The 23,882-nt window shown below is 51.1% G+C and overlaps 1 protein-coding gene across 1 annotated transcript; it reads left to right on the top strand.

Annotated features, from left to right (window-relative positions):
- Nucleotides 1–1,123: 1,123 nt before the first annotated feature.
- On the top strand, nt 1,124–21,695 carry ADA (adenosine deaminase). The gene is made up of 11 exons (XM_080354845.1): nt 1,124–1,206; nt 8,162–8,223; nt 11,346–11,468; nt 11,607–11,750; nt 12,547–12,662; nt 14,543–14,667; nt 17,078–17,149; nt 17,432–17,533; nt 18,269–18,336; nt 18,807–18,936; nt 20,161–21,695. The coding sequence occupies exons 1-11, from the start codon at nt 1,171–1,173 to the stop codon at nt 20,260–20,262; spliced, it is 1,080 nt and encodes a 359-aa protein (XP_080210971.1). The 5' UTR covers nt 1,124–1,170; the 3' UTR covers nt 20,263–21,695.
- The last annotated feature ends 2,187 nt before the right edge of the window (nt 21,696–23,882 follow it).

Raw genomic sequence — 23,882 nt, 5'->3', positions numbered from 1 at the left:
AGGACTCTGGCATGGCTAATCCGCTGCTGCCACCTTCCACAGTGTCCCTCTAGTGTAAATAGATGTGATAAATGCAGCTAGGGAAGGAGAGGAAACTCTGTTTTCTAACCTTTTTGTGGTAGCGTTCACCTCTACAGCCCCGAGTTCTTTCTCCGCTTACATGCCAGAGCAAGTATTAATTTTATTTTGCATTGATATAGTGATTTTAATCTCCATGGCTCCTTGCAGACATGGCTTGTTGTCTGGGGATGGCCTCACCTGGGCAGGTGAGCTCCAGTCATGCAGAACAGAACTGTGGTCCTTGGCTCTGTGATGATTTTGGAAACATCATCTGCCTGCTCGATGTCTTCTGGGCCGCTTGGATCTCCTCTCACCCAGGGCTGCATGGATGCTCCTCAAAGCTCACCCTGGGGAGTGGCTCCACTTTGCAGATTTGCCTTTAGCTAAGTATGTGCAAGTGACTTTGCGGGTGCTTTGCGGCTGGAGTGGCTGAAAGCTCTGCTTTCTCCAGGACCACAGGCACCACGCTTGGTGGGCATGAGCAGGACTTTCTGCCCTGCTGTCCCTCAGCAATGTGGGCAGTTGTGTGCATTGTCAATGCGAGAGGAAGGCAGGAGGCAGACGAGAGCATAAAACGTGGCCAGGTCACTAGAAACAAGAAATGAAACTCTGAGTGTGAGTTTGTGGGAGCTGAAAGCAGATGTATGATGGACTAAACAAGTCTGAAAAGTCATTGGACAAAACAAATGAGTTACTGAGCAGCAACTTTGGGAGCAGAAAAGGGGGTGAGGAATGATTGCTCCTAGACTGAACAATTAAGTCCTTTTTGGGTTAAAAAAATATTATTGCGTTGGCTTAAGGCTGCAGTCAAAGCTGGAGACCACATTCGAGTCCTACGGGCCGAGCTGTTGTTTTGTCCTGTTAGATTTTTTCCTTCGCTGTTATCGCAGGATGGACCCGCCTGGCGCTCGGCTCCCGAGGGAAAGGCGGGCGAGGAGGGGACGTTACCGGGCGGGATTTCGGGGGCTCGGGGCGGCAGGAGGCGGCCGGTGGAGAGGGATCAGGGCGGGGCGGGGCCGGCAGGGGGCGGGCGAGCGTGGCCGGGGGAGCGGGTGGCGGGAGAGGAGCGGGCAGAGCAGGACAGAACAGAGCAGGAGCCAGAGCGGCAGCATGGAGCGGGGCGTGCGCGTCTTCGGGGACCCCAAGGTGAAGTGGAAGTGCTGCTGGAGGCACTGGGCTGGAAACGGGGCAGGCACCGGGGCCGAGGTGTTGTGCACCGGGACAGGGAACGGGGCATGCACCGGGGCCCAAGTGCTGTGCACCGGGACAGGGAACGGGGCATGCACCGGGGCCCAAGTGCTGTGCACCGGGACAGGGAACGGGGCATGCACCGGGGCCCAAGTGCTGTGCACCGGGACAGGGAACGGGGCATGCACCGGGGCCCAAGTGTTGTGCACCGGGACTGGGAACGGGACATGCACCGGGGCCCAAGTGCTGTGCACCGCGGCCGAGAAGGGGCCATGCACCGGGGTGGGAGCTGGGTCATGCACTGGGTGTGAGAACTGGGCCATACACTGGAGCCGAGCCGCCGCACATGCACCTGGGGGGGGAGCTGGGGCACGACCCGGCGCGGAGGCGGCATGCAGCGGGGTGGGAGTGGGGGCATGCCCGGGCCACGGCGGCTGAGCCGTGGGAGCGTGGCCTCAGGTGTCACTCGACGGTGCCAGCCGGGGTCTGTGCTGCTGCTGCCCGGTGCGCCCCGCAGGGACGCGCAGGAGCTGCCCCGGGTGTCCGGGACATTCCAGGTGTCCCAGCGCCGGAGCGGTGCTGGTCCGGGCTCCTCGCTGCGGGGACTTCCCAGCACCGGGCCAGGGTCGCTGTGCGCCTCGGTCGGGAGATGCGCTGGCAGCCTGGCTGGGGAAAAGGCGAGCACTGCGACCGTTGCCTTGGTTGACTCAAACAAATGTTTTCTCTTGTGTTTTTGTTTTGGGGTTTGGTTGTGCTGTTCTGTTGGCGGGTGTTTTTAGGTTTTTTGTTTGTTTGTTGTTGTTTTTCTTTTTCTCTTAAACGTTTAGTTCAGTTATTCCTCAGATACTCAAGATAACATCTTGGTAACTGCTCTCAGATGCTACTCCAGTCTTTCATTCTCAGCACGCACTGTATAAATACATCTCAAGTAGGATCACACAGTAATGTGTTTAGTTATCAGATTTTTAAAAATGTTGAGAAGGAGGAAGATGAGACAGATGTGGTTAGCAATGACCCCGTACAGCTGGCAGAGCGCTGCTGTGCTGCAGGACAGCTCAGCACGCAGGTTGGTGTCTGGATAAGCTGGTGTACGGAGACCAGGTTGTCTCTGCCCAGCTGCGTTCTGGCTCTGATGCCGCCAGGTGGGGTTGGGCTTGTGGTGGGCAGTGAGGAAACAGGGCAGAGGAGATAAAGAAAAGTAATGTAAGAGTCACAGTGGTCCTGCTCTGGGGGAACCTGAGTGGCGGCAAGTGGGTGTGGCTCTCCCAGAATAGAAGATTGCCTCTGAAAATCCAAAAGTTGTTTGTTTTGTTACTGTTTGCATCTCCTGTCATTCCTGAGCCATCTGTCTCTCAGTTTGAGCTTGCACCAGAAATGTCTAGTGTGCTTGGAAAAGCCTGTGTGCATGGGTTGATTCGTGCTTTGTTCTGTTGCTGTGTGAGGTTTCTCTCATGGGGAGAGTGACCCATGCAATAGCAGACAAACCTTGATATCAAAATCCAGGGTGCGTTGGCATCTGCTAATGGTTAAAGGCTTTTCAAGGCTACTTCAGTTTTGGGAGATGTTGGTGCTTCATCAGCTCCACTAAAGAAAAAAGCTGGTGGTTCACCCCAGTGGTTTTCAACTTTTGGCTGAGGAAAGCAAGTTAAGTTCTTCTTTCACTTGTGCTTCTTCCTACTCTTCCAGTGTGTGGGAGAGTGGGATGCTGAAAAGAGACACCTAGGAAAAACCATGCAGGGTTTGACCACTAAGATCCGGCTTCTGTTGTCTGGGAGCTGGCAATTACGAGACTGGTTTGCCTGAGTCAGGCAGTTCTTTTCAGTCCTGTGAACCTGCTAAGTCAGGCTTGGGGAAAAAAAAAATGGGTCTGAAGTTAATGAGCGCTGTTCATTCCCCTGGACCCTCTGCCATTGGGAATGATCAGTTTTGTGTTATCGGGACGTTTCTGGTAACTGGAGCAGCTTCGAGCCCTGGTGGAATGTGGGGCCAGGGCTGCCTTTGTGTTTTTCAGGAACTTGCTGACTCCCAGCAACTGAGGGGATGAACTGGGAGCTACTGGGGCTGCTGGAGGGCGACTTTGAACCCTGCTTATCGCAGGCCATAAAAGAGCAGGAAAGACTGCTGTTCTTTGCATGCTGACCATCGGCCTCCTCTCTCTGTGCTCCACAGCCAGGGCAGGAATGGTGTCCTGGCTCACTGCTGGCTCCTCTCCCCATGGGCAGCCCCAGCTCGGGGGCTTTGGGACACGTGGCTCTTTCTCCTGTGGCTCCTGTGTGCCTTGAGCCATGGCGCAGGGAGCAGGATGGGAACAGGGGCTTCTGGGGTCAGACCCAGGTTCCCAGCTGCCCATCTGTGCTGAGCTCATGGTGCAGGTGTTTGCCTTGGGTGCAAAACTTAAACCACAAACAGTAATTTAAAAAGGTGGTTCTTACTGTGGGGAGTGCCGGTGCACAAGGTTGCACCCAGGATGATGGGGTTTTTTTGGCTCATCCACTCCTTGCACCCGACATGGTGCTGCTCAGAGTGCAAGCATGGTTCATGGCTCCAAAGCGTTGCCTCATTCCAGCCCCGGAGGGGCATGGGGTCTGTGGTGGCTCAGGCAGGGATGTGTCCCTGCAGGAGGTGACACTATCACCATCACCTAAAACAGCACCAGGAGCCTCGTAGCGAGGCCAGTGGAGACTGAGTGGTTGGTGCTGGGAAGGATGGTACTTTAGGCTGCTCAGCACAGGAGCATCTTCCTCCTCCTCGGTCAACAAAGCCATGGATCATATGAACGCTTCTCCACAAAGCAGGAATATTTGTGGCAGTGGAGCAGTGAGTGGGTCTCGTAGTCTCCCATATTTCTCTTTTAAAGGCTCAAACCTTAAAGCATGTGGCCGATCCATCTCCAAAATGCATTTGTGGGTGTCGTCAGGTTTGAGGGTAACACTGTGCCTCTCCTGCTGCATGTCCCTCTGGTGCTTCTGAATGAGCGTTGTGGCAGTTGATGGTGAGGATTATCTTTCCTGCTGACAGCGTGCTTTCGTAAAACCGGTATTTGGGAAACACAGTTCATGCTTTTTGCAGTGGTTGGCATTAGTTCTATCTCTTGTTTAATTTTTATCTCTATTTATGTTTTCTTGCCACGTATATCTAAAAATTGATAAGTAGCTGTAATTACTCCAGTTTTCAGTTGTTGAAATCAATGGAGTGAACTTCAAAGTATCAGCCTTTAATGTGCTGATAAAGAATCCTGGGCCAAGTCTCTACCAAGGGTTTTAGAATGATGCAACTTTAATAGTTGCCTGGATTATCTATTAACGTGAGCTGGAAAACATCAAAATAAAAGGTGAGGTTGGTGTTACTTTTACCGTGGTGTTGAGGCGACTTTGTTCATTGTATAAATTAAAACAAAACACAAAAAACAAAACACCAACACAAAACCAAAACTCAACCAAACAAAAACCTAAAACCACCTACTAGAGAAATTCTCTCAAGTGCTTTAGCTTGGATGGTGCTTTTTATGCCCCATAATAGGTGAACTGAGCAATTAACTGCTTTGCTATGGTCTGCCGAGCAAACTGTAGAGCAATAGACAAATTCTGTTGGGTTGACTGTAGCTGAAAATACTTCTAATGCGTGGTTAACATTTTCCTCTTAATCTCACTAAACTGAAAATAATCAGACTTGATCTTTGGATGGAACATACTTGTTTGAAGTACCTCATTTTGTTTTTGAATTTAGTTTTGAAGCTTATCAAGTTTCAAAGAAAATGTTGCAATATTTTCAGAAGAGGAAAGGGAAGCCAGAACCCTTAAAACTCCTTTTTTATAATCTGAACCAGCTTGCTGATATCTGCCCTAACAAGTCACGTGCTGGGGTTGAGCTAAAACTTCCTTTGCCTGAAAACGGAAAGCACTTGGGTTGCTCTGACAGCCTTGACGAGGGCTGTCGGTGCTGAGGACGCATAATTTATGGCCATTTATGTCTTTTGAACTAACTCCTCTGGCTTTTGACCACTTGGAGATTTTATTGAACTGCACTATGTTTTTATGATGGGGTCGGTGAACTCGCTTCGTGCTGTGGAGTTGCAGAAGGGCTGATGGTGGCTGTGCAGAGGTGGCCCCCTGGGTGCTGGCTGCAGCTGGGGGAAGAGCAGAGCTGCTGCCCCATCCAAGTGTGTGAGAGCTCTGCTGCTTTCTCGTTTTTCATCAGAAGCAGCGTTCCCGAGTCCAGGTTTGCTGGGAGAAAGGAGAGCATGGCTGGTTCCAGCAGGGCTGAGGGCTCCAGTGCTGCTTCAGCAAGTCGTGCTGTTGAGATCCCCATTTAATCCGTGTGCACAGGCTGCTTCTCCAAGTAAACCAGAGGGCTTGGGGTGGGAGACCACACATGCACGGACCTCTGTGCTGAGGAGCAGAGCCCTGGAAGAGGCGCTGGGCTCCTGCCTTCACTTTATTTCTGCTTGCTCAGGCATCATCTCCTGGAGCCGTAGTTCAGAGAAAACCTTTTCATCTTTATCTAGGTACTTTCCTTGACTTAAAGCAAGGTCATGTCACCCCCTTGTATCTGGAAAAGCGTTGTGCTTTGTTTGCCCAGAACAAACAGGCAGGAGGAGAGCTGCAGTGTAATCGGCAGCGAGCAGCAAACCAGCGGGGTTTGCAAACGAGGAGCCTGCAGGAGCTGGGCTGCTGGTTGTGCTGCTGCTGACTGCATCCTTATCTGGGGCCAGCTCGCGGTGGAGACCCTGTGGGCACTCCTTTGCTTCTGCCCTTGGATGGCCCTGGGTCGCCCGAGTTGCCTAGATTAGTTCCCACCTGCAGAAAGCAACTCCCCGAAGCGCTGATGTTCAGGAACCTCACAAAGTTTTGGCTTGAGTAGCATTGCAAAAGAGTTTCCTAGCACTTAGTTCAGGTCACTCCAGACCCAAAGAAATGCATGGCCGCGGAGGGAGAGCCTGTTGCTGGTGTTGGAGAAGAACCTTGCTGCTTTGCAAGCATCTCCCCTGCAGCAGCAGCAGGAGGTGGCTTGCATGGGTGAAGGACACCACTGGATTTGCTTTCACATTAACAGGAGTGTCACGTTGGGATGTTCTTGCAGAAAACGTTTAGAGTGAAAAGAGCCCCTGAGGTTTGGGTTGCTTGGCTTTTATACCCAGCCTGAGCACGTTTCAAGCCTGTAACTCCATCAGAAAGTCACAAGGGCTGTTGAAAACCTCGAGGAATGGAGCTTGCATGGTTTTGAAATAGGAATTGGAGCTCAAGAGTGGAAAACATGCCAGGCGTCCACATCTGGCGATGCAGATCATGTCCATAGTCTGTTATTTTATCTGCTGCTTCTCAGGACATTTAGTCCTCGTGAGCAGGATTGCACAACTCGAGGTGAGGGGAAAGATCAGCTTTTGCCCTTTAAGAATCTTCATCCGTGTAGATTCAGATCGTGTCTTGAGGGTAGGAGAAGTGACGTGGATATCTTTTTACAACCTGCTAGCAGGGGTGTCAGTGGGGATATCCATGATGGCTGGGCCAGCTGATGGCAACAGTGCAGCCTCAGCAGCTCGGGCTGCCCTGAGCTGGACACCTGCATTTTGCGTCCCACTGGTGCAGCATTTCGGTAGTGGCTTCATGGCCACCCTATGGTGGCCTTTTGCAGCAGGAGCAGTCCATGAAGACCCTGGCCGTGGGTCAGAAGATGGGTATTTCTGATGTTGAAGGCAGGCGGGCCAGCGATGGAGCTCACATCAGCTGCTGGGGGATGCTTCAGAGGGGAGCAAAAGGATCTAGAGATGGACAACTACATATTGCCCTGCTTGTAGGGAATGCTTGCTTGTTTTTCTTACGGCTCCTCATAGTTGTTATTTGATATGTAACCTGACGCTGGGCTTGTGGGTTTTAATTAGTAACCCTGAGTAGTTTAGTTATCCATGCAAATATCCAGTCCACTTCTGCCTTCTGCTCAGTTCTTGCCTTCAGCATCCTGCAGCAATCATCTGCATGGGAAAATTTGCACAATGGTATAACTAACAAGAACTTCATGTATTAAATTACTGCTCTACGGTTTCATTAAAAAAAGAAAATTAATTTATGTATTTTGTAAGCTGTTCTGGAAATATGAAAATCTAGCTGAAACATTTCACAGCTAATATTTTCCTTCCCAGTTCAACTTCCAAATGACATTTGTCATGTTCCTCCAAAAGCCCCAGCTGCCTAATGGAAAAAAGCTTTATTTTGCTTTTCTGAGGCTATTTCTCCAAGATCCATTGTTTCACCAGTAATCAGGGAAACCAGGTTTCAGAGTGAAGAGATCTGAGTTACTATCCCATTTTTAATGAATCAAAATTTAAGTGGTTCGTTTTGATACCAGCTTGTTGGGTCTACAGGACAGCTTTTGTTTCTGGTTTTCACATCACCTTGTACCACGGGATGGATGCCACACGTAGGATTAGAAAGCCTGTGAGCTCTGATAATACCAAGTAATTAATATATCAGGAGCTGATTCTTGGAAGTGAAGTCAAAGTTTTTGTGTAATGACTCTTAGCAAATTAATTGGTGCTTGGGTGCCTGTGAATTGAAGAAGGAGCAAGGTGGAAGCTGAAGGTGTTTGGGGCTTGGTTTGTTTTGCTCATCCCAAACTCCAAACCATGCAAGCTAAATATGGATAGGGCAGTTCCTGAAAGTTACTGGAAACACATTAAATTTCTAAAGATCCATTAAATGCGTGAGCTGCAGCAGCAATAAGAAAATACTTAGGCAATAGTTAGATATTGAAGAATAAACTTCATAATGATGGTGTCTTATAAACATTTTTGTACTTTCTTGTCATGACTTTATCCTTGTATTTCCTGCATATATACCTGTGTTAGCACCTGCTGCTTCTCTCTGAACTTTTGCTGCAGCTCTGAGTACCTTACTGATTTCTCTTTATCTTATTGCAGGTCGAACTTCATCTCCACCTGGATGGAGCCATTAGACCAGAAACCATCTTATACTTTGGCAGGTGAGTCACGGGGAGAAAAACAAGCTCTGGGAGCTGCAGTCCAAAAGGATTGTCCCTTCTTCTTGTCCAGTTCTCTGACAGAAGAGCTTTTGTGCAGGCAGCAGATATGGTGGTTCTGTTCTGTGGACCGGTTCTCCGGCTGCCCGGTGTGAGGATGCCAAACAAGGGGGAGGTGGTGTTGGTCCTGGGAGCTGGGCAAGCTGAGGGGAGCCTGTGTGAGAAAAGTAGAGATGTCTCATAAGGTGCCTGCCTTTGAGGTGTACCCAGGAATGGGCAGAGTCAGTGTATTCTCATCTTTTTCCACGTTCCTAATTGCAAACACAAGGGAAATGAAAGCAGGCTGGGAGCGCCGTCTTGGTGGTGGTGCCGTACCGCGGTCTTGGGAGGAAGAACCAGCTTGGGCACTGCTCCCTGCCCTGCTGAACCGCAGGTGTCTGCCTGCTGCCGGCACCCGAGGAGCCGTGCTCGTGTGAGGGTGACCTGGGAAGGCACTTTGCAGTGACTTAAAGAGAGGTCGTGTCCTTGACAGAGCCCACGTGCATCTCCTTGCTTCAGCATAGCTTGTGTAGGAAGCACCGGGGTGAATGATTAACTGGGGTGAGGACCTGGCTCCACAGTTGTAAGGAAAATAACTTCCAGCTGTCACTATTTAAAAAGCCGATGGAGACTAGCAGAGACCTTTGGATAGAGAAAGCAGCGAGCTTAAAGATTTCAGGGAGCAGCTCTTAGGGGCAGCTCTGGTACTTTGAGGAGGAAATCAGTTCTGAGGAGGATGGAAAGCGGTTTGGGCGTCCTGTGAGCACAGCAGACTCCAAGGCAGCGCCATCCTAGGGGGAAATATTCTTTCTGAAGTAGCTTTTTCTGCTGGGCACGGCCATATATATTTTGCAGTGTAGTTGGAGTAAAGAGGGTGGATCAGAGATGTCCATCTCATTTGTTGCAGGTCATTGGCACGGTGAGCTGGCTCTGCTCACGCCGCTGGTGGGCTGCAGGGCTGGAATACAAGTCCCGATGGACAGAAGAGTCAGTGCTCCCTCCCTGGGGCTCTGCTGGGTCCCTGCTGCCAGCGAAGGAAAAATGCCATTGTGGTTCCCTGGGGTGGCTGTAGGAGCCCTGCAGCCCAGGAGACACCAGCCATCTGAATGTCCCATGCGTCTCTCTTGCTTAGGACAGAAACCTTCATTGCCTGAGCATGTGCCAAGTCCCCTCTTATTTTTAACCAGCCCTGGCATCCCCCGGGGCTGCCAGCCCTGGGCGCTGCCCTTTGCGGGGCTGGAGCAGAGCTGTGCTATTCACGGGCTCTAAAACGAGCGTGCACACAAATGTGAAAGCGACAGGGCAGTGCAGGACACTGTAGGGGACTGCCTTAATAACCTCACCCTGGGCACAGAAAGCTGCTTGTGGTCTATTTTTAAAGGTAAAGAGTTAGAAATAAATTTGCCAGGTGGTGGCTGACCACGTAGAAATAGCCCAATGCTGCTGGGATGCACAAGCCCCCTTGGGCAGTGGCTGAATGCAGCTGTTTTTTTAAACTTTGACTCCAATTCTGTGAAGTCTGGGTCAGGCTTTGCAGCCTCCCTACCCAGCCAAAGGCTTCTGAGCCATGGCAAACCCTTCCTGGGACTGGGTGTCCCCAGGAGAGGTGACCTGTCTGCAGTGGGACATGGCTGGAGGCAGCTCTGGGCAGGATGCGGAGGTGCCGGGGGGGATGAGCACGTTCCCCTGGGGCAGTTCTGCTGTGGGAAGGCTCCCACCTGCCAGGCGGTTTGGATGGGGCGGCAGCAGCTCCCAAAGCCACGCTGGGGAGATCCACCAGACCCCGTCAACCAGAGACCCAACTCCAGCGTGTCAGCACTGCGGATCATCCCAAAGTGCCGCTGCTGCTGGCTCTGCGGAGCCAATCCTTCGGAAAGCACAGAAAGAGGGCAGGGAAATGGTTTGCTGTAGGTAATTTTCCTTGGGCTGGTAGAGGAAGACACGGGCTGGTTGCTGGAGCAGAGACTCGGTGCCGTGGAAAGGGCAAGGCAGGGAGGAAGACTGATGCTTTTGCAGAGGTGAGTGTCCCCTGCCGAGTGCCAGCAAGTTCATCCATGCGGATGGTGTGTGCAGGCTGAGCGTGGGGCTGGTGTCCTCCCTGTCCAAGCTGGGGATGAGTAACATTTGCTGGGCCCAGGAGCGGGGTCATTTGGGCTGTTTCCCTGCAGATTGCTCATCGGGACGGCTGCTGGCATCAGGACGCTAAAGCCGTCTGCGGTGTTTTGTCTCTATTAGCTGAGACTTCCATCCATCGGCTGTAATTAATCGTGGCAGAAAAGAGAACTGAAAACAAATGTCTGGTTATTATTCCTAATTTAGGTTGGCTTTCACAGACAGAGTGACAACCCATGGAGTGGGGGTGGTGAAGCCTGTAGCATCCTCGGCTCACAGCCCACTCCAGCCCGGCTGTCACCCCACTGGAGACACCTCCACCCACCCAGGACTTTAGATGCTCTGGGGAAAAATGGCCTCTTCCCTCCTAGAAGAGTTTAGGTGGGCTTTGCCATCTCCATCCCATTGGTGAGAGTGGTTTTTGGGACTGCCATTTGCTCCTGTGTGGGAGGTGTCCCCAGCAGAGGAGATGCCACCGTGATGTTGGGCTGGGGAACCAGCTCAGTTACAGGAGCTGCAGCATTAAACCCATGAGCCACAACGCTCCTGTGTGTGTGATCCTGGGTCTGGGAGCATCTCTGTGGTTTTTCCAGCCTTTGAAACTGCATAAGTGGAAATCTAACTTTTCTAAAGAATTTTGGCATTTATGCTGCTAGGGACTAGGAGGTGCCAAGAAATATTTCAGACTCTCTTTAGATGAACTCCTTCTTAAGCTTAAAATGTGCTCTGGCTGTGTTCCTGCCCAGTCAGTCTGGGCTTGGATTTCGATTTGTTTGTGTTTTGGTTTGCCTTTCTCCCCGCTGAGATTCAGGACTGTGTCTGCGAGGAGGTTTTGGAAGGACAACATGTGCCATATCTTTTTTGTGAGGAAATGGCGTTTAGTGCTGCCAGCTCAAGATGCGATTGCTGTATGAAATGGACTGGTTAAGAATGCGATAGCCTTCCCCATCAGTAATGCGTGGCTTCGTTTCCAGGAAAAGAGGGGTTCCGCTCCCCGGCAGCACTGTTGATGACCTCCTGAAGCATGTCAGCTACAAAACACCACTGACACTTACCAAATTTCTGGAGAAGTTTAATCACTACATGCCTGCCATTGCGTAAGTACCCCTGCTTTTTGCTTCTTCCCCCTCAACCCTTGGCAGGAGCCCTTGGCTAACGTTGCTCAGCCTTGGTGGTCACCTCGCCCATGCCTGGGTGATGGGTCCTGGTGACGGGTCCTGCTGCCATCCGTGCAGGGGTGACCGTGAGGCGGTGAGGAGGATTGCGTATGAGCTTGTGGAAACAAAGGCAAAAGAAGGCGTCATCTATGTGGAGATCCGGTACAGCCCTCACCTCCTGGCCAACTGCCACGTGGATCCCATCCCCTGGGGCCAAACCGAGTGAGTGGTCCCGCCGTGCCGGGGAGCTGGGGGGTGGCCAGTTGGGCATGGAGAAGGTATGGCCAGCACATGTTCAAAGTAACCAAACCTTCTCTCTCCTCCAATGCAGTGAGCACCTCTCTTCGCTATTGACAGGATTTTTCCTCTTAGGATATTTCTGCGTGCTGCTGTGTGTTAATGTCCCTTGCTTTGGGCATCAATTCTGTATGCGCAGAGCATCTGTGCTTAAACTTGTGGCTGGAGCCAACGCCTGTGCGAGGGAAAGCAGCGTTTGGATGTGGATTGCCTGCACACAAAATGTGATTTGAACTGGCAGAGACAATGGGCAGTGTTGGAGGGGGCTGACAATCCATTCCCTTCTTTACCTGTCATCCCTCTGACTAAATCAGTGCTGGGCTCTGTGGCTCCTTGCAAAAAGTTCGGTGATGGGTGCTGTGCCCCCGTGCTTGCCTCCACCTGGCTGTAGGCAGTTATGTGCCCTAATGAGATGCTCTGGCAAAGAGTGGGTTCTTCTGCTTGGGCAGGATTGGCATCCAGTTCCCTGAGGCTTTTCTAAATCTTACTATCATCTTTGCATGCTTTTGTGTCTGATATCTGGTAAATCTGGGCACACCAAGGGTGTAAAAGGTGCTCTGCAGCTCTGGGTGGTTTCATCAGGCTTCTCTGGACGTTAAGGCAATTGGGACCCCACATTTTGTGTGGGGTGTCCCATGGGGATGCTGGGCTGGACCTGCAGCTCCTGCCTGCTTCCCTGACGGGTGTCTGGCCTCTTGCTGACGACTTTTCTTCCCTGCAGGGGAGACCTCACTCCAGATGAAGTCGTTAACCTCGTAAATCAGGGACTGCAAGATGGAGAAAGGGATTTCCGCATCAAAGCCAGGTCTATTCTATGCTGCATGCGCCATATGCCAAGTAATGTATTGCAGCTCCCCTGCTGCTCTGCTCCCCTTCCCTGACGCGTGGCGGGGGGTGATGGTCCCTGGGTTCAGGTCCCTGCAAAAATGTGGGGAAAGCCCCAGTCCCATGGCCCTGGGTCTGACGTGGGACCAGACAGTGCTGAGAATGAGTAGTTTTTTCCTCTTTTCCCTTAATTATGGGGAAAGCACCCACTGGATGCGAGATCTGTGGGTACAACTGTCTGAATGGTTTTGCTAGACAGATTGAGTGGGCTTTTCTGGCTCTCCTTGGGCCAGCTGGTCACAGGAGGACCAGGCATGAGATCTCATGCTGCCCCTGCTCATGATCATGCTGCTACAGCAGCATCCTCCTTCATTAGCCTGGACCCTGGGATGCTGGCTGCAGTCTCTGCTGGTTTAAGCTGAAGACACAAGTAAAATATACTTAAGTCACATATGCAAAATGTTTTTTTATAAAATCAGCAGCTCTGAACTTTGTTGGTAACAGGAGCTGTGACCCAGAATAGGGAGAAAACCCAATTTCCAGTGTTTCATTGGGCTGCTGAGCTCTGTGAGCATCTTCCTCTAGGGAAACATGCAGTTGGAGCGAAGTTGTATGACAGTAGCTGTTCTATGTGAAGACTTTGTTGTTGATATCGTCATATCTCACAACAGTTTTATATAGGCTTAGTAACGTAGATGGTGGAAAGATTTTTACTAATGAGTACATGGTTCATTTGTGTCTAGAAATGTGAAAAACTATATTCTTAGAAACTGGGAGATTTGAAACTGGGTTTTTTCCTGCCTGCACAATCAACCCCCAACAGTAGTTTGAAAACTTGAACCTTAAATGTGCAGGGAACATGTGCTTGCACAGCAGGAGGGGCCGTTCCTGCAAACAAGAGTTGATGTTCTTGTGCCTGTGCCCCAGGGCACCAACTCTTCCCCAGAGCCAGCGATACACACAAACCAGGAGTCTTGAGCGCTGCGTTCGGGATGTGCTGCACTGTGAGAAGCCACCCTGTAATTTATGAACTGCTGAGAGAAAGGCAGAGATGCCAGCCAGAACTAGCTCATATTAAACTTGCTAATAAAATAATAGCTCTAACCTGGTGAGTTGGAAGCTGATTAAAAAAAAGCTGAAATTGCACACATTTTCTTATGTGTTTGTGTGATTTTGGGATTGTATGTACACAGCAGGGGCCTGTTAGTAACACTACCGTTTCTCTCTGTTTCTTGGCCTTTTTGCTAAGGGTAGGTGCTATGTGAGCTGGCAGATGCATGTCCTTTCTCTGAGGTTGTCCTCTCTCTTGATCAGAGATAGCTCTGAAGCGGTTGTTGGCCACTTGTTGATCTCTTTCTCACTGATACCAAAAAGATAAAATGGTGCTTGTTCAAGGCCAGCCCTTCAGGATTTCTGACCGGCTCCTTCCCACCAGCACCAGCATCCAGGATCTTGTCTGGGGAGCTGAGGATGCTCTGCGGCAAGGCAGGGCTGAGTGTCCCACAGGGACCCCCCGAGACACCCCCCAGCCCAAACGCCTCCACAACACAAGTCTGACGGGCCAGTTCTCCTTTTCCCCTCCTTGGCCAGCCTGGGGATGGGGTGGAAGCTCAGGAGCAAGTTGTTTTCCTTTTTTTTGATGAGAGCAGCTTTATAGCTGGTGAATACATTTGATTTCCCGTTGATGGACGATGGACTAATCAGTTGGCAGCTTTTATTTGCCTGAAGATGGCAGACCTTTCTAGGAGTAGGTTAGCTTTCTTTCTGAGCATCAAATTTTAGGAAAGATCAAAGAAAACAGCTCTAGCCTTCTACTTATATGACCAGGATTTGTTCAGAAAAATGCTGAAGCACCAATGCTTTCTCCTGAACACTGGCGCTGTCTCTTCCAGGCTGGTCTCCTGAGGTGGTGGAGCTCTGCAAGAAGTATCGAAACAACTCTGTGGTGGCCATCGACCTGGCTGGGGATGAGAATGCGAAGGTGGATAATGCCTCCGAGCATAAGAAGGCTTACGAGGTTTGTTTAATAAGTTTCTTAAAAGAAATTACGAGAAAAACGTATATTGAGATGTGCATGAGGGAATACACAGTTTGTTATTCAGACTGCAGACAGCTGGGACAGCTTAAAAATTTGTTGTAGCTACTAAAAATGTTATTTTAAATAGCAAAACTATTTGTTTATATTTCCTAAATGATTAATGGCAGGCGTCATTGCTTAAACATGGCCTTAGAGCTGGAGCTTGGCACGCTACCCTGTAGCAGTGAGTGTGACACAAGTGACATGGAGCCTGTGTCCCCAAAGCAGCTCCTGCTGGGTTCTGCTCTTGGGGCTCAGCAAAACCACGGCCTAGGGTGGAAGAGACCGGCCAGTCCAGTCTGGCAGAAATCACCCGAGGAGCAGAGAAGCAGCTGGTGCTTGAAGTGCTTTTATCTGATCATCTCAAGTGCAGATGCTGGAAGGGCTTCAGGAGCCGGATCCGAGACTCTTGCCAGACCTGGAGCTTTGCAGCAGCTCGCAGGGGAAGCTTTGTGTTTCTCTCCTCTGTGCTGGGGGCAATTTGGGGTCGTCAGTCCCTGCATCAGCGGGAGAGGAGATTGTGAATGATCGCTGCCAAAAAGGATGGTTTGCAAGCAGTGCTCAGGTCTGAAATGACGTGGGGCTTTCTCGGGGTCTTTGCCCCCATCAGCAGGAGCTGATACAAGATCTGTCTGTGCTGCATGAACTGAGTGGTTATAAACTGGGGCATGGGGTTTTATTGACTGATAGGCAGGCATGTCTCATCCTGCCCTAGTGTGTGGGCAGTACCCAGGTCCAGACTCCTCCATCTGTCTCTGTGTCAGGGACTCGCCCAGGCTCCCAGATGCTGAAGCAAACCACACTGCTGACCACTGTCCCCCTTGGCCTGCGGGACAGGGAAGTGCATCCCATAAATGCTGCTGCTTTGCTCCATGGGGTACAGAATACACCCAGGGAAGTTGGACAGACTTGTGGCGTCACTGGGGCAGGCGCGTTCTGCCTGGGAGCTCTGCGGGCTTCTAGAGAGGAAAGAGTAAATAGCGGTGAAAGCTCGACTGTATCTGCTGTGGAGGAGAACCGGGGCAGAAACATACAGCCAAGGATCCTGGGACCACCATGTCCAAGGAGGCAGCGAGTCGTGGAAGAGAAGCCAAGGGAGGCACCATGTGTCATCAGACAAATGGGTTGAAAAAGAGATTAAGCCATTGCAGGGAAGATGCGTCCATGGATGGATGTTGGACACAAGCTTCTTCCTGGGTGCAGTAGATGGGGAGGTCAGGCTTCAGTGGCCAGGAGGGTTAGTGGGGAAGTCCTGCTACATGTGGTGTTCCTGACCCCTCTGCTCGTATCCCCAGCTCTTGGGATAGTCAGGGATGCCTGTCTTGGGAGAGGGGGAACAAGAGTTTCTGGTTTGTCTTCATACCCAGTAGAAACAAGTGGAAGAATCTCAGTGCTGGTGTGAATCTTTCTCTCTTCTCAGTCTAGTACTTTGGCCAGGGGGATGTGGTTATTTTAGAAAGTGTAAAATATTAGCTGTTTGGGAAAAGTCAACACTCAAATGTAAGGAGCATAGGCTGCCTTTCAGGTTGATGCACACAGGGCTCTTCTGTAGACATCCCAAACAGAACCTGGCGTGACCTTTGCTTGACCTGTAGCACGTGAGGAGCTGGAAATTAAGCAGCTGGAAAAAAATTATGATTGAAATGCCCTGAAGGAGTTGGCTGGGAAGAGCGTCTGCTGCCAGACACGGCTTGCAGCCTGCCTGCTGCCGGCTGGGCGACCCTTCTCCAGCAAGGCAGGAGCTGGGCTCCCCTCGGGGCTGTGCCGCTTCCCGGCACTCGGGTGATCTGTGGTCACCCTGGCAAGGGGTTTTTCAGGGTGGCCATGGAGAACAGCTCGAAATGTTCCCAAAGCTGCGCCTGCAGGGTACTCCCAGCTGGGATGGGTCCATCCCCAGCCCCTTGCAGGAGGGAGGTGCTGGGTGTCTGAGCGTTGCTTCATCTCTGCCCTGGGGACTTTTGAGTTCTCCCACTCGGCTGCAGCTGGCCCAAAATGTAGAGGCTTCAAAGACAGGAATTGCTGCAATGTTCATGCAGAAGGGCAAGTGTCTAGAGAGGAGACAGGGGTGAGCTCACCGGGTATTAAAAGGCCTTGGAGGAGTTTGGCTGGGGTCCAGGAGAAGGTTACCAGGCTTTCTGAGGTTCTCTGCTTCTGGCATTGCCGAGCCCTTTTCTCGCAGCCTGCACAACAGCAGTGAGCACACAGCTCTTGGGGTGCAGGGCTCATGGTTTGGGGGCTCTTTGCATGGAGCCCTGTTACTTGCTGTGCCCCCAAGAGCAGTGCTGGTCCAGGGGCTGGCTGACCTTGCTGCAGGTGATGGGACAGGAGTGTGTCCTCCTTTGCTTTGCAGGAAGCTGAAAGATGCGGGATTCATCGCACTGTCCATGCTGGCGAGGCTGGCCCGCCTGCCATGATCAAGGAGGTATGAGGAGCACCCAGCTCAGGGCAGGGACTGGGAGGGACTGGGACAGGGTGGGGAGTGCCCCTGCAGCCCCTGCACTGGGCACAGAGAAGCCCAGGTCCTTCGTGGGAAGAACATCATAGCAGAGCAAACGTTGGGGATGTGGCCTCAGCGGCACAGGGAAGGACCTCCTGGAGCTGGGGTGGTCGCGTGGGCTGTGCCCGTGGTGGGGCAGGGGTCCCTGGGCTGGCAGGAGCTGAGCAGGTGCTCTCAGGCTGTATGTGGTTTTCTCACCTTCTCTAGGCAGTTTATCACCTGAAGGCTGAGCGCATTGGCCATGGATACCACGTCCTGGAGGACCCTGAGCTCTACAAGGAGCTGTTGAGAGCAAAGATGCATTTTGAGGTAGGCATGTGTGGCAGGAGGGTGACAGCCAGGTAGCTGCTGTCTGGGTGGAAAATCGGCTCTTGCTTGGGCTGTGCTACAGCCAGGGACACAACCTGACACCCAAGTGCTGACCGTGTGTGTGGTGACGTTGCTGTTGAACCCACATGCCCAAAGCTCCACAGCAAAAATGGTGGGGACACCTGCCTGTGTGCTGGGACCTTTGCTGCAGGGAGTGCTGGTGCACACAGCAGCTTGCAGGAGGTGTGTAGCACAGAGAAATGGATCGTGCTCTGGCTGAGGATAAATTTTGGAGGGCTTATTCACTAATTTATATAACTTAGGCCTGTAGGCTCCCCCTCCCGCAAATCAGAAGCTTGTCTGGTTGGAAAGTGGAAGTGCCTGGGAGTTACTGTGCATGGTCAGGTTTCCTTGACTTTTCCCTAGAATGGGTGTATCCAACTAATATATAGAATATATAGGTATATATTTAATGCCAGTGCTTTCTTAACTGTCGTCAAAGCATGGCTCTCGGCTGACTGGCCGTGGGAAATATCCCACCGACTCCTGCCGCTGTCACACAGGCTGTGGGCTCTTTGCATTTGTGTCCTGGGATGTATAGTGCTGAGGGATGGCTGTGAACAAAGCTCTAAACCTGTATCTGGCTTTACCAGCGTGTTTAGCTATTTGCATAAATGGCTGGGGTTCAGATCCGCGTGGTTGATTATGGTTTTCATGTTTAACTCCCTGAAACAGGTCTGCCCTTGGTCCAGTTATCTCACTGGAGCATGTCATCCAGACTTTGGGAAACACCCACTAACACAGTAAGACTTCTCAATTACGTGCAGTCTTAAATGATCTGTATTTGGGTGGATTATAGGTGCTTTATTGCTTTACAAAGGTAACACACGTCTAACCGCTTAGGAAAATGTGGCACATCCTTGTCCTTTGGCACAGAGGGGGGATACGGGGGTCCCTTGGGGAGGCTGTCCTGTCCCCCCTGCCCCAGCTGTGGGGCACGGGGTGCTGCACACCAGCCACTGGCCCTGGTTTGTGGGTGACAGCTGAGGCTGTGGAACCTCGAGGTAAGAGATTCTCTGCTTCTCGCTGTACTGGAGACACCGATCAGTGCAGCGCGTTGCTGAGACAAGCCAAGCCCCGTGTTTGTGTCCAGCAACGCAAGCTGCAGGGACCATGGTGGGGTCTTTGCTTTTACTGTGTTTTACCCTGAGAAATGCATGACTGGTGCCACATCCAGTGTTTTACCCACTGGTTCAACCCGATTTCCTTGCAGATTTAAGAAGGATCGAGCTAACTACTCCATAAACACGGATGACCCCCTCATCTTTAACTCCAATATCGACAAGGATTATGGCATAGTGAAGGACTACATGGGCTTCACTGAGGAGGACTTCAAGAGAGTGGTAAGTCAGTCTTGTCTGGATGCTCTGCTGACGTCCTGGGGCAGCCCAGAACAACCTGCTTGCTTTCTTTGAAGAGATTTCAATGGAAATCAGGAAATCCTTTATTGGCCGTGTAAGCAGGAGGGCAAGGAGGGCTGCTGAGCTGGTTGGAGGGGTGCTGGGGGAGCAGGAGGATCCCAGGGCTGCTTTGCGCATTGGGGGCTCTGCAAGGCTTGCATCGCTTGGGCTGACTGGGCTCAATGGGTGACAGGTCAGAGTGGAAATTGTCTTCTGATGTCCTCACAGCAGCTCTTAGCAAGAAGGAGGGAAGGAAAGTGCCTGTCGCTTTTTTTCTGGATTTGGAATCGTAGGTAGAATATTTCAAGGCTTGGCCCAGAAATTAGCACAATTCAGCAGCTACGAAAGCGCTTGCAGTTTTTGTATGTGTAACACGAGCATACAACAACAGAGCTGGAAACAAAGTGACTGTTGGTTTTGGCACATGCAGGCATATGGGTGTCTTGTTTATTCTAATTTCTCACCCAAGACAGAAAGACAGGGTGACTGTTGGGAGTTGGACTTCCCTGGTTAGCAGGGGAAGCTTTCCTGGTTTGCAATGAGAGCCGTGCTCGGCATTTTTGCCTGCATGTCTCCCAAAATACTTGCTTGGATTGGGAAGTGCAGAATGCACTTTACAAGAGGTTGTCAGTCCTGCTCGGAGCTCTGGCTGGAGGAATAAGTCCCTTTCTCCTGCAGACATTGCTCCCTGGGTCTGGAAGGAGGAGCAAGGAGAGCTCTGGGCTCCTGGATCCACGGCAGCTCTGCTGCCAGCTGTCCCCTCCTGCTCTTGCAGGAGCTGGGCTGTTGCTGTGTAATTAAGAAAAGCCTCTGCACAAGCCAGACAAGCAGGTTACGTTGCACAGCCCCGCTGTGTCCCATCAAGCTGCCACCAGTGCTGTGCTGGGAGAGGCTCTTGTCCAAAGTGGGGCTGGGAGGGTAGGAGTGGGTCTAAAAACTACAGAGTATTTAAAGACCTTTGCTTTGTCTCTGCCTTGGGACTGTGGCTAGTGAAGGGCCAGAGCAGTTGCCCTGTAAAATGAGGCCATGGAAATGAATCTGGGACTGGAAACTTTGCACTCCCCATTGCCTGCTGCCGCTTAGAGACAGAAATTGGGATGTGCCCAACCACACATTCATGTCTGATGGGTCTTAATGTCTCCCTTATGTTCCTCTCTGCCTCCCCAGAACATCAATGCAGCTCAGTCCAGCTTCTTACCTGAGAAGGAAAAGCAGGAGCTGCTCAACACCCTGTACGCAGCCTACGGGATGGACCCCAGCGCGTCGTGACCCGTCCCTGCAGCCAGCCTGGAGCTGTGGCCCTTCTGCATGTGTGCTCGACTCCTCTGTGCTGGTGGGAGCACCGGGAGAAGGTGCCCAGAGCCGGTCTCTGTTACCGGCAGCCCTGTGTTTACCCTTACAGAGCTCAGCATAATTGGGCTATCACATACACCCACCTATCACCCCACAAACTCTCTCCCAAGTTAATATCCAGCTTCCTTTCTTGTTGCCTTTCCCGCTCCTCCGCCCCCTCTTTCCCCCTGCTTTATCTGACTTGCCCAGCCCAGCCCTTGCCTGCAGTGGAGAAACAACCACCTTTAACTGTGACTGTGGCCTGGGTTAATATAAACCTTCATAGCAAAAAGGTGTTTTGGTGCTGACAGGGAGTCAGCACTTAAGACACAGGCTTTATTCCCATATGTGTGGGTAGGAGGACTTGGCCACAGCTGTATTTACAAAGGGTTAGTCTTGTACTAACAAGACTGGAACAAGAACAAACTGGAAGCTTGTGCTCTTGCCCATGCACAGGTCCAAAGGGCATTTGAAAAAGAAAATACTCACAGCTGGCCATGACTATGCTCCCGCATGTATAGGAAGCTGGAACATATTTTTACCATTTTGGGCCAAAATCTGCTTTCTGGGACTTTTCCCAATTTTATACTCATCCTGAAGAATTCCTGTGAACTGCAGTTTGCTCTTCCTCTAAGACATGGAAACACCATGATCGATTGCCTGGTTTAACCATTCTGCCCTCTTCCCAACTTGAGGCACTTCTAAAATCTGAATATTTAATCTTTAGGCACTATTAAAACTGAATAAGTACATTAATAAGCCAGTGCCCACTGTGATGTGCTGACTCAGATCCCATCTCAATTGCTTCTCTCACTCAACCACAACACTGGCTAGAAGTCAGACCTAAGTGATTTTGGTGCATTCTAGTATTTTCACTTCTGCATGCAGAGAGGAGACCATCATTTTCTTACGTGCGTGTGTGGTGTGCTTTAGCATCCGGGGGGGGCTGCCAAGGTGCTTCCTCCAAAGATACTGTACCAAAAAGTTGCCTTTGACAAGGGGCCCTGGTCACCATGACCGTGGACAGTGTGTGAGACTGGTCCAGTCTCAGCCAGCGGTGACCGTGTGCTGGGAGTATTTCCATTCTTTCTGGGCTTCCCTATTTGTCTTCTGAGTAAAAGACTGATCTCTGAAGGTATGTGGTGCATATATACACCTATAGAGAGCGAGCTAGCTAGATGGATATGAGAGTGAATTTCTTCCTTTTATAAAGCAAATGTTAAAACGTCACTGTTAAGAAGATGACTGCAGTAAGAACCAGGCTTTGTTTGGGTAATTTTTCTGCAAAAATGGTTTCATAAGGAGAGTTGCTTGTTTGGATTCTGAATGGTGGATTGTTAATCCTGTTTAATAAAATAACTGATTTCTATTAAAAGATAAATCCTCTTGCCTTTCTGTTCAAGGGAAACAAGGTTCAAGGAACTGCGGTCCACACCGTGAGCCATCGTAGCCCTGCTAAAGCAGGAGGGTTAGTGAGTAGGTGTGATGGGAGCTTTGCCAGCCCAATTCCTACCATCTCCTGTGGCCAGGTCAGAGCACTTGGACAGCCAGCCGAAAGGTACCTGCTCCCTTGCTCGACAGGCAAGTTGGCTTTATGGACGCAGGTTGTTCCAACCTCACGTGTCCTTTTCCCTTTGTTAATCAAAGGGATGTGTCTCACTGCTACAACAGCAGCACCAGCGCTATGTACTCTCACTTTTTCGAGCATGTATCCAAAATAGTTTACAAGAGGTTGTTTCTGCATCTCCTGAGTTTTGCAGAGGAGGTTGATGCCAAAAGCCGGAGGTGGTGCAGCCTGGCTGCTGGGCTGCGCTGTGCTGTCAGCGTTTGCTGGAAGACTTGCTGACCATTTAGTGCTCAGAGTTGTGGGAGGTCCAGCTTGCCCCTATGTCCAATGAAAGTGAACGGCTGGGAGCATCCGTGTGTTTAGCAGCTTTGTAAGTCAGGATGTGGCTGGATTAAGCCAGTGCCCTTGGTCTTTCAGCACAATCGGCGCCGGCAGCTGACCCGGCTCTTTCGCTTGCAGGGAGAACCTGATGCCTCTTGCCTGGTCTCTGAGGTTGGCTGGCCAATGGGTCCCTAATCATCTGTCTAAACATAATTCTGGAACAGATATTTTCTGACCAGGGAGACCTAAGATTAGCCCATGCTTGACTGCTGGAGGTCTTGCTTGCTGCGTAGTCCCTCTGCACTGCCCTTTGGCTTTCTCTGTGTGTGTCAGCGCGAGCCAAAAATACTGTTCAGTGGCAGTGAGGAGAGCTGGAAACAGGGCTTAAACACCCAAGTGTGTGGTCAGCCAAACCCAGGAGCTCCCTGCTGTTTTGCCACCGAGCACAGGGAAATGGGAGCAGGCTCTTGGCTGCTGTCCGGGCACAGAGCTGCAATGGTATCCAGGCAGCTCCGGGACCGAGCGGGTTTGCAGCTGCCAAAGCAGCAGATGCAGCCGCTACCTGGCTGCCAAATCCTTGTTTCCCATGGGGGCTGGAGCCATGGACATCTCTGCCAGCCCTGTGGCCATTGCTTTTTGGAGGCCCACAGACAATTCCCCCTCTGGCAGCTGCTTCTCTGCTTACTTATGGCCTAGTTTTCACCAATAAATCTCAAACCCGCAACATTCAGTTCTTCCCTTGGCTGGCAAGGTGATGTCCTTGTAGCTCTGTGCTGCAGAGTGAAGACATCTGATGTCTGGGCTGCTCCACCAAGTCCCAAGCCAGCCTTGAGCTCTCACAGTGGGTGAAACACACCTGGGGAAAGCGCTGCCTGGCAGCAAACTTGGGAAAGCTGGGGCAGAGTTTTAGCATTTTCTGTGCCCGAATGCATCTGCTTCTAGCTGGGTGCTGCAAAGCAGACCCAAATGGAAGGGACTCTCCTGTAACACAGCTCTGCATCTCCCTGTCAGGGTAAGCTGAGCCCTGCAGCTCAGCCTGCTACAAGGCAAAACAGAGGAAGAAGAAACATGCAGACAGAAAACAACACCTTCAGTACTTGAAGGCTGTGTTATTTATTCCAACAGCTTATATAGTTTTATCAAACCATCTTTACCACAAAACATGTCTCCTAAAAGAGAGAACAGTGTGAGATCCTACCAGAGATCATCTGGGCTAACAGCTTGCAAAGTTAAGCCTGAATTTCAACAGTCAAACCAGCAAAATGTTTCTCCCCTCCCCTTAATATCTTAAAATCCTAAAACCCAAAGAAAAAGATGCCTGTGGCTGGTGCTGCTGGGTCTGTAGGTGGAGCTCGCCCACATGGAGCTGTGCTTTGGTCCTTTCCTGATGCCAAGCGGCAGCAGCACAGGTGACATGAAGGCAGCGGGACTGGCCGGGTCCCCTCCCCGCTGCCCACCCTGACAAGAAGCCACATGGACGGTCCAGAGGCCAAGTCAGGTGTAAAATGTGGATGAGGGTGAGGCTTAGAAAAACCAATAATCTAAATTTCTAATCTATGGAAACAGAATAAATAATAGTCTAAATTTGTGAAGGAGGAAGGTACCTTGGACAGGAAAGTCTGATGTGTCTATTATTACTGAAATTGGCTTTTCCCCGAGGGGAAAATTG

The sequence above is a fragment of the Nesoenas mayeri genome, assembly GCF_963082525.1.
Source record: "Nesoenas mayeri genome assembly, chromosome: 16".
Taxonomy (NCBI): domain Eukaryota; kingdom Metazoa; phylum Chordata; class Aves; order Columbiformes; family Columbidae; genus Nesoenas; species Nesoenas mayeri.
The sequence above is the reverse complement of the archived record's forward strand: the minus strand, read 5'-3'. Positions and strand labels throughout refer to the sequence as shown.